General features: G+C 40.5%; 1 protein-coding gene across 1 annotated transcript; it reads left to right on the top strand.

The window, feature by feature from the left end:
- The first annotated feature begins 1,414 nt into the window (after positions 1–1,414).
- Positions 1,415–9,642, top strand: LOC137289681 (uncharacterized). Its single transcript, XM_067820871.1, has 6 exons — positions 1,415–1,472; positions 1,644–1,928; positions 2,969–3,265; positions 6,367–6,679; positions 7,700–8,205; positions 9,512–9,642. The coding sequence occupies exons 1-6, from the start codon at positions 1,415–1,417 to the stop codon at positions 9,640–9,642; spliced, it is 1,590 nt and encodes a 529-aa protein (XP_067676972.1).
- The last annotated feature ends 964 nt before the right edge of the window (positions 9,643–10,606 follow it).

Here is a 10,606-nt window from a genome sequence, read left to right as displayed (position 1 = left end):
GTATGAGGATTAAATAACCTAGGCCATAATAGCACCAATGACACATTCCGGTAAAGGCGGTGGCGTGAAGTAAGTATTTGGACAGTTTTAGTCATATAATATAAGTGAAGTACAAGTACATTCATGTTACTTTCAAAATTTTCAACTATTTTAACTGTGCACTGTGTCTAAAATATATATTTGAACAATCTATCAGGAGTCAGGAGTCATTAATTGCGTTTCAATTGTGCACTTTGCATAGGTGGTTCTTTGTTGGAGAGAGACACTAGTGGGTGATACATACGAAAGTGAGAGTGTACTTCCTCAGTATATGATCACTTGGTGGAATGTTTGGGTTGTATTGTCAGGTGGTCTTTATTAGTAGTTATTTATAAATAACCTCCGACAAACCTTTGTTTCGGTTATGTTAGATTCTTGCCTTCAACATCCTTACTTAAGACATTCCTTCTAGACTCTTAATGTATTTTTCTGCAAGAGCACATTTAATCAGATGTCATATACCTGTGGCTCTGCCCATTACACTACTTGGATATGTTTTCCTCCTGTAATGTTTTCAGTGCTTGTAAAAATCATTGTTGGTCTGCCAATAAATTGAATTGTATTTTCCGGGAAGGATGTCCATACGTCCGAACTCTGAATGTACATATTCAAGTAGCATTGGAAACAACGTGAATTTGAAAGATATATATATATATATATCCAGAATGTATACAGATCCCATCCACTGGTTAAGCATAAGCTCATCCTCGAATCAACGGGACGCACTTTCTGAATGCTATCTTGCAGCAAGTGTTACTCCTTGCGCATTTAGTAATAAGCCGCACGTAAGTAACATGCAAGGGCTATATTCCAGCTAAGGGTTAGCAAATTGTGCACTGTCTTTTGGACAAGGTGCACCAATTCTTTTCAGGCAGCCTGACGAAGGTTCCACATGTACCTTTTGTGCAACGTGGCATTACGTACATCATGTCCACGGCCATATCTCTGTTTTGTAATAGATTCTGATTAATTATTTGGGACGATCGATTGCAATGTTCTTACATTCGTAATATGTACACTAAACACAAGATGTAGAGCGAAATGTTAATGCTGCTCATGGATCTTCTAACTCAAAGATTTGTGCTTGGGGTCATAGGTTTGTCTAGTGTTGGTGGCTTCTTTCAGCACTGTAACGTTTGTAATGATTCACATCAGACGAACTTTTTTATGTCACCACTGTAATAAGGAACACAATATTTCGGAGTAAATTCATGCTCCTTCATTGGTTTCTTTAATAGGTAATGGCGGAGTACGAATTTACACCAAAACGTGACGTTCGTTAGATTATAGATGTTGACATCCACAACGGGTATATATGATACGCCCCCTTATTTAATAGTTCATTTGAACAGTTTTTGAATTTTCCATTTCCAGGATGACAGCCAACACAGCCGTACACAAGACCTTTCTGTTGCTGACACAATCACTCTGCGGTCAGTTCAACACATTTAGGAAAATCGTTTCAGTACATGACATACTAACGAGTCATTTTAAATGAAAATCGATGCAAAGGTTATTTTGTATTTACGATAATGTAATACCTGAGAAATTCCAAAAGAGTTGAGAATCCACAGCAATCCACACTTCTGAAATATTCTCCACAGTTTCTGCGGTATTCATCTGCTCACATTCCAACTATCTGGGGTCGTCTGGACAGCTGATCTGTGTAGGGGCAAGTCTGGAACACGTGTATTTCAACCCCAGTGGAAATGGCGTTGCTGAATGTAAAATGTCAAATGGATCATGTACGACTCGGAACGTATCGGCCTCTGTCATCAACAGCACTCACTCAGTCCTCAACATTTCTCATGTAGAAACAACAGATGCTGGAGAATGGTCATGTACTGCTGGAATTGATGGTGGCGGCAAGTGTATTCTGACCATTGTCAGTAAGTATATTTCAATTTCATTTTCCCCAATGTTCGGACAGAAGAGGTATAATTTCAAAAGATGCCAAAGGTTTGTGTTGGTCATGAATGTTTGACCTTACATCCGTTGAATCAGAGCTCTGTGTTTTGAGGCCAGGCTCATTATTATTAACTCACAAAAACTGTCCTGTTAATCAAAGCTAGCATAGTGTCAATTTAATAAAGGTTTTCTATTTTGTGTATACATTTTAGTTGTTTACCTACTTTCAAAAAAGGATCTGTAGAACTGGATATTTAGGTAACCCTTAAACGACATTCAGTTTGCGGTTTTAAGGTCAGACCCTTTCTGAAGTGAATTACATATTACAGATTGTTTCATTGTCGCGTGGTCGATCATGGCGCAGTGATGCGTCTCAATAACCATGTCAGGGATCATGCTTCCCCTTTTCAAAAGAAGCAAATGGCACAAATGTGATGACAATGCGACACCAAAGCTTTGAGAAAAGGACCGTTGTCAGGATTTCTTTAAGTAACCTATGTAGTCAAAAGAGCAGTTCACCGCCAACATATATTCTTGTTCGGACGCCTATTATTTGGTAAAAGTTTTTACTGAATTTGAAATGAACTCAAATACACGAATTTGACTGACGTTAGGTTTAATGCATCTATCTATGTACATGTTGAATCCTCAGCAACATATGTTCTTGTCTTGAAAGACGATCAACCCTACTCATTCGTTAAACTGTCTTAAGTACTCGATACTACCCGAAATGTCCTGACTGATGACGGCACATGTGCCAATAACTGACGTGTCTGTTCCAAACTAGAATCGAAATTCGCGTTCATTTAACACAAATGCTGTTTGCCTCTGGTGTCACAAGACACAAATGAACATGCGAAGGCTGTAGCAATGGGTTTGCTAAGTACATGTTTCAGTATGTTTGTGAATGGTCAGTTCATATACTTTAGTGAGAAATGTCAATGAAACATTTATTAGATTTGTTTATTCTACTTTCATTTATTCAAACTATGTTATCATTTCTAAAGTTTGATTGTTTCAGAGACGCCAACGTGTAGCATCACCAGTAAGCAGAACACTAACTCACTTGTCCAGTACCAGGATCTGTCCCTTACGGTGGACGTACGAGACTACTACTGCTCCACCGCCCACAACATCTCCCTCCAGACCGGAAATGTGACAACCCTGCTGACGGAAGCTGACTCTGTACCAAGTGTCACGGATAACACCTCATCAGTAACACTAAATGTGACGGACTCCCATCTGGGCAAAGTAGGACTGGTGTTTAGATGTGACAGCAGTCAGTGGACTATAGAGTGTGCTGGGGTGACTAAATTCGGTTAGTCTTAACGCATCCAAATGAAACATATAACCAAGTGTATAAGCAGGTGTTGATCTAGCTTCTAAATATAGGAAAATAATGTAGTAACCATCAAACGTTTTGACTTACTAGCCTCTCATTTCAGTAAACTGTTCTAAACTAGATTTTTGAAATACATTCTATTCTGTTTATAAGTACTGTTTAGTTGTCGGTCAAGAATTTACTGTTTGTGAACTCTCACTCTTGAACGCAGTTTATCTCCCGTCTGTCCGATATACCCCTCGCCGCATCCAGTGCACTTTATGACATATATGAGATTCTGAGGTGCGCCTGTCATATTTTCATGTACTTCGAAGATTTGATCAGTTTTGAACTGGTATACATTTCCCTCTATTAGATATTGGCGTGTATCACAATGTGATCTCTCGCATTTAGTTACAGATTATGTTTTTTAACAAGGCTTTTACCAAGTTTGCCATCTTCAAAATTTGCTTGGTAATTTTTCCATGACCATTGCTTTTAATCAGCATGCCCTCTGATAGTTTATCTTTTAAAATGTCGATTTTTTGTACGGGCAGGCGAGGTTCACAAACGTTGGTAAATAGTTAAGGATTTCTAGGGTTTAAGGTGTATACAATTGGAAGGACAATTCATGATTCCTTAATGTTTAGCAGTTCACTTCTGTTCAGTTGTTTTGCTTTAGCAAGAGAATAGTTAACTACTTGCCTGGTTGTTTCTGTGTTAAATAAAACTTTTAATTCATTTAGCCTGAAGTCTACACGGTCTGAATTTGAAACCATGCTGCATTTTCTTCGCGCTAAAGAGTAAAGGACATTGTCTGTTGTGTGGCGTGGGTGACATCAGTTGTAGTCTAGATACTGTTTTGAATCTGATACTATATAATGCATATCCTTTTACAATGTTATTTGATATTGAACCGTGCACATGTGAAGATGTTTACTGTTTATCTCTCTCGTATAAGACAAACTTGGGTGTAAATTTTGTAGCATGTTGGAAATCAAATTCCAAATCACTTTCACTTCGTTTCCAGATAATAAAACAGCAGTCATCTAAGAATCTCTTCATTGATGTTGAAATTAAATATTTCGCCAAACGTCTCTTCTTTTTTAGAATATAGTTCCTCCAAGTATCCTAGAACAAGGGTTGCATAGGTAGGAGCCATATTTGTGCAGTACCATTAACTTGTTTATAATGGGAACCATCAAAACGAAAAGTGCTATTGCTCAGGATGAGCTTTATTCTTTCGGTAATGAATTGCTTAGGTGTTCGATCTGGAATCACAGACAGACCTTTTTGTAGCCAGTAGCTCATAGCTTATATTCCTAGATCATGTGGACTATTGGTGTAGAGATTAACAACAAAACGTACCAAGTTTGTACCCTCCTCTACTGATTTGGGGAGACTATTGAGGAAATCAGTATTACCCTGTAAATGGGTTTTGACGTGTTGGGTGAAAAAAGAAACGCACGGGTAATTTTTCAACCCACTTTAATCCCAGTCAGACTATAAAAATATTATGACACCAAATTATATTGAATACTAGTACATGTTTAAATGAGGAATCAGTCACCAAAACATATCACCTGGTAAAAACAGTAATCATAAACACGTAGGTTGACAGATTTGGATGGGGAAGTGCAACGGTGTAGGCGAAATTTTTTTCTTAAAAGCCAAAGAACTGACTAAATGCTTATAGAGGGAAATCTTACCGCCATTCATTAAAGAGGTAAAATCTTTCCCGTTTACGAACAGATACAAAATTTTCAGCAGGATAACGGCACACCTCATACAGTACGCATCACAATGAACTTCTTCACCAGCCAGAATATAACCGTGCTTCCATGGCTCTCTGTATCCCCAGATTTTAAACCACTTGAACACCTTTGGGATTATCTTGATCGACGGCTTTATCGACGTCAGACGCTTCACAAACTACGGCAAGCATTGTAGGATGAATGGACTAGAAAACCCTGGATGCGGATCCGAACACTTATTCCGTCTATGCCCAGGAGATCCCAATCAGTGCTCCAAGCAAACGGAGGTCACAACCGGCACTGACATTAAAGCCGGTTCCGGTGCAGCGCTGGGGTTGTCGTGACATAAACGTACCTTCATTTGGTGCAGCTTCCCATTGATCCTCATCATACAAAGCTTGATATCTGTGAGGGGTTTATTTACTGTGCTATTGTCATTCAAAATACAGATATTGTGTTCCCAGATGAACCTCTGGAAGAGATTTTTGAGAGAGTGTATATCTTCAAAATTACTTAACCTATGTGGTGGACATTGTGGCCCCGCAATAATAGGTCGTAATTTTAAATCATTCGCAGATTGAGTGATAGACTTTTACTGAACTTAATAACCGCACTTTTGTGAATCTGTAGAAGATACTTTCATTGGATTCGAAATTAATCAAGTAATCTTTTTCTTTTTACTGGAATAGGAGTCGAGTATATATTTTTTTTAAGATTGAAGATTACTGTTTTCTCCGAGCTTTCTGGAAGCTTAATATATACCATGTGTAAGAATGTCTAGTGACAGCTGCAGATAATAGTTGGTGTCCATGAAAACTGTCACAGGCTCCGTCTTTATCGGACTTTTGATTCACAATGAATTCATTTTGGAGAACGAGTTTAAGGCTTTCTGTTTTTACCCGAAATGTTAGATCTACCTTTATAAGAATGTTCTGTGAAAGCGAATTCCTTATATTGCTCAAGGACTTTATCAGGGGCTTTATTTTTACCAGCTTTAGGTGTGAAGTTACTTTTGCTTTTAGCGAGCGTCACATCTTCAGTGCCTATGTCATATTCAAAATGGTCTCTATATGTATACATATATGTTGTGTTTTGGTACACACACGCATGCATGCATCCATCCATCCATACATCCATCCATCCATCCATCCATCCATCCATCCATCCATACATACATACATACAATATATGCATGCGTACATATATACATCTTGAATCTTTCAATTTATGGGTAGTAAATATCCATAAATATATGATTTTATGTTTACATCCTTATAGCAACATGCACTGAACGTCAGTATTATACTCTCGTGGTTTCTTAGTTTAGCCCTTTTCATTTATCAGCCCCAAAGAAACCGGAATGTAACATCACCAGTGACAACGACACAGAGGTTCTAACCCTGCACGAGGAAGTGACATTGACCGTGGATGTTACTGCGTATTACGATATCCGGGGCTCCTACTGTTCTGCAGATTCAAACTTCACACTGCAGACAGGTGACGTCTCGCAATTACTACATGCTGGTGACCAGGGTCTTTCACCAATAACATTCAATGTGACTGAAACACACTTGGGTGGGGTAAGGCTGGTATTCAACTGTCAAGTGCAGCACTGGAATCTCAGCTGCGGCGGTGTGACCCGACTCAACAACAATGAGTAATGTGTGTTTCTTGAGTGAGAGATCCTAAAATCACAAACATATGTCCCGTGCCAAAACACAATAATGCTTATATGTAACGATATCCTGCCACGGGTTACCACTATCCTGTCACTATTTGGTTTGTTCTTAATTGTATTCCATCTGAAGTGTATCCTTACATCATGCCCAGAATCTAAATGCTGAGTTTGCCATTCATGAATAATAAACTGGAGCTATCGATAGAACAACCTCTTGTAAAAATGTCATTCCGTAAAAAATAATTACGTAAATTTATTGTTTATCCAATAAACACTACTGTGTAAGTGTATTGGCATATTGTGAGTGGGCGAGTCTGAGCTTTACGTCGCGTATAGCGATATCACGGCGGAGGGCACCGGAGATGGGCTTCACACATTGTGTCCATTGTGCACTATGAACGTAATTGCATGATGTTGAAAAATAATTTATTTATTCAAACCTACATGTCAATATTACCTTTGTGTGAATGACATAAACTATTTTCAATATCAAACGATGATTTTTACCTTGCACATACCAGAAGTATTTTAGGCTCAGAACTGTACGATGCCCACGTACTATAACTGTACTCATTGTGCATGAGTAACACAGTAATCTGATTCAACTTATCCTCGCAACCCTTGGACACGACGCTGCGTGTATTAATTCAAAAATCGTATTTCCATGGCGTGACTTTACTTACAATAATTCACTGTCACGTTTCATATCAGTCCTTGTCAATTTCCAAAAGAATTCATATTTAATACGTTGCCCTCATCACAATTTCTTGCCTTCTTTCGATCGACTACACGGTCGCGTGTCCCAATTTCTACATATGGCGGCGGCGGGTGGTTGTCGGGTGACGGCTGAGTGTAGCAAATGTTTATGCTCCTTAACATTGCCACGGGTTGCTCTCGTCATGTTGATCATATTTTCCACATTTCATCTCATATCACTTTTGGGTCTAACTGAAATTATATATCATGCTCTTGCTTAAACTTCCCCTATGTTACAGAAAGAAAACCACTGGACCAAGTAGCGACATCCTCAGTGCTAATCATTTCTGCTTCTGTAGTTGGCAGCCTGGTTCTAATCGTCGTCGTCGCCATCGTCATCGTGTTTGTCGTTAAGAGAAAGGTAAATCGAATAAAACAACGCTCGTCAGTTCAATCTTGTTCGCCTCCATACATAACTGTGAGGCAACCCACAAGTGCTGCTTATGCTGCCGTGGAAGTGAATAACTCCATACGACTACCATCTGGTCCAGGTCGATCCCACAAGGTAGATGTGATCGATGCAGGAGGTTATGCTAGTGTCGCAGATGTCGTCACTAACGGTGAACACACATCTCCTTGGCCACCAAGGGATGAATCGGATGAATTATCTGCACCATCTGCAGATAGGCCTAAGAAGGAAATAGGTGTCAATGTACAGACGATTGTCCCAGAAGATGATCAGACATGTGCTAATGAACTGTATGCCTCTGTAAACAAGCTGGAGTATACGACAACAAAGAGTGAAGAAAGTATGATAAGTCATCATTTTATTGGATCAACAGTATGATTTGTTCTGTTTCAAGTTTCGAAATTCAATTAAATTTCACTGTAGTTCATCTTTTTGCTACTGAATTGACGGGCGGTGAGATAGCCTAGTGGTTATAAGTTTTTTCGTCACGCCGAAGACCAGGGTTCGATTCCCCAAAATCTGAGAAGCCCATTTCTGATGTCGCCCGCCGTGATATTGCAGGAATATTGCGAGGTTAGATAGGGACATGGTTTCATTACTCTGTAGGTATAGTCATGTAATGAAAAGCCACATCGTGTAAGATTGTAGGTACAGTGAAATACGTTGGGAATTCCTTATCATGTAAATAATGTCAGTTATTCTGGTTACCAATACTTGGCCATATATATGGGTCAGATTGTTTCTTCATTGTACACGTGTACATATGTAGGTGTAGATGTATGCCATGTGTTGTCAGTATAGACTACACACTAACCAGAGACCCCAATGCTGTCATCAGGGGTGACTTCATGAATCGTGTGGTTAGGTTCGTTGATTGCCAGCCAAAGTAGCGGACAGCTGTTGAAATTACGAAAGTTGTTTTCGTAATATCAGTTAACTGGATAGATAACCGGTATCAGGGTCAAAAATGAACGAACGACCTGCTCTTTTGTAGTTTTATAGTCTGTGATTGTCCGTCACAGCACCTTGCACAACACCTGATATGGTAGTGAACACCAGTGAAGAAGATATAAGTGTCTGAAGTGGGATGGTCCTTAGCAATACATACAAACGTAAGAGTTGGGGATGCATCTGTGTAGGGTGTATAGTGGGGTGGGGGTGGATAGTGAGTCCTCACGCAAGACAGGACACGTTCTTGGAAGGAAACAATTTACGTTGTTTAAACAGTATACGTTTTGAGTCACTCGCGTCATACTTAGGGAATAGCTATTTCGTTACGAACTAAGAAAATATACTGAACCGTAAAAGAAACGCAAGTTAATTTTATTGCAAACATTCAGTTCAATACTTTTCTCGCCGTAAAGCATATTAAACTATTATCAAACCACGGTCCCCACGATGACTTTAATGTTGTTTCCGTTTTTTCTTGGTGAAATTGCGCAAACGCGACCTTAGTGATGCAATTTTGCTTTTTGCATGACATTTTCGTGCTGCTCACAAAACATGTGCTTTTCGTGCTTGATGGGCCCTTTATAAGGTACGCCATTCAGAAACATCGCACATTACCAAATGCAACGAGGGATAGCTGAGAAAAGATGCCAAGTCTAACTCAACAGCAAAGAGGGATCGCCATTGGGATGTTGCAGGCCGGATCCACAGCAACTGCGGTTCACCAGGCACTTCCAATGTCACATTGCGACAATCACAAGGCTCTCGGCAAGGAATCAACAGATGGGAAATATTCAGGATCGACCAAGATCTGGACGGCCGAGAGTAACAACGCCAACTCAAGATGGCCACATCCGGGTTACTCACCTTCGTAACCGACAACAAAGAGCGACGCAGACGGCTTCAACCATCCAAGGACCACGTCACCACATCTCTGCAGACACCGTTCGTCGTCGACTGAGGGCAGCAGGCATCAGATGTCGACGTCCTTATGTAAGGCCGATTTTAGCGTCACCGCCAACAACGCTTGCAGTGGGCCAGACAACATCAACGATGGCGGCGTCAAGAATTGCAGTGTCAACAATTGAGGAATCCAGGTTCAACATGTCTCACGCCGGCGGCCGAGTACGTGTATGGAGACGACGCCAACGCTGCGTTGTGGAGGCTGACCGCTAGGCAGGAGGAAGTCTGATGGTTTGGGGAGGCTTCAGCTACCACCACAGAACACCACCTGTGTTTCGTCAACGTGTGACTGCTGTCGTTTACAGAGATCAAGTTCCCAACAACACGTTGTACCCCTTTTCCAAGCACAGCGTCCTCTCCAAATCTTCCAGCAAGACAATGCTCGTCCTCACACGGCACGGGTCTCCATGGACTTTCTGAGAGCAAACAACATTCCGGTGCTGCCCTGACCCTCTCTGTCCCCCGATATGGCACCGAAAGAACGCGTGCGGGAAGAAATTGGAAGAAGAATGCACACAGCTGGTCCACCTCAAAACCTGAGGGATTCGGAAGCACGGTTGACAAGGGAATGGAATCAACTGCCACAAGCCTTCTTCCAGAGACTTGTTGACTCGATTAGACGTCGCTGTACTGCCTGTGTCGACAGCAATGGCGGTCACACACGTTACTGATTACGAGACTCTGTTTTGTCATTTTTACTGTTTACGGGTGCTTAATTTTTTGTTGACAGAGATGAATTTTCCATCAGAAATCATACACCATTTCATCAACAATCATGTGTCTGTTGTTTTTTCAATTAATCAAGGTTATGAGTACCCAAGATAGCAGTG

This window comes from Haliotis asinina, chromosome 1, assembly GCF_037392515.1.
Source record: "Haliotis asinina isolate JCU_RB_2024 chromosome 1, JCU_Hal_asi_v2, whole genome shotgun sequence".
NCBI lineage: Eukaryota > Metazoa > Mollusca > Gastropoda > Lepetellida > Haliotidae > Haliotis > Haliotis asinina.
The sequence above is the reverse complement of the archived record's forward strand: the minus strand, read 5'-3'. Positions and strand labels throughout refer to the sequence as shown.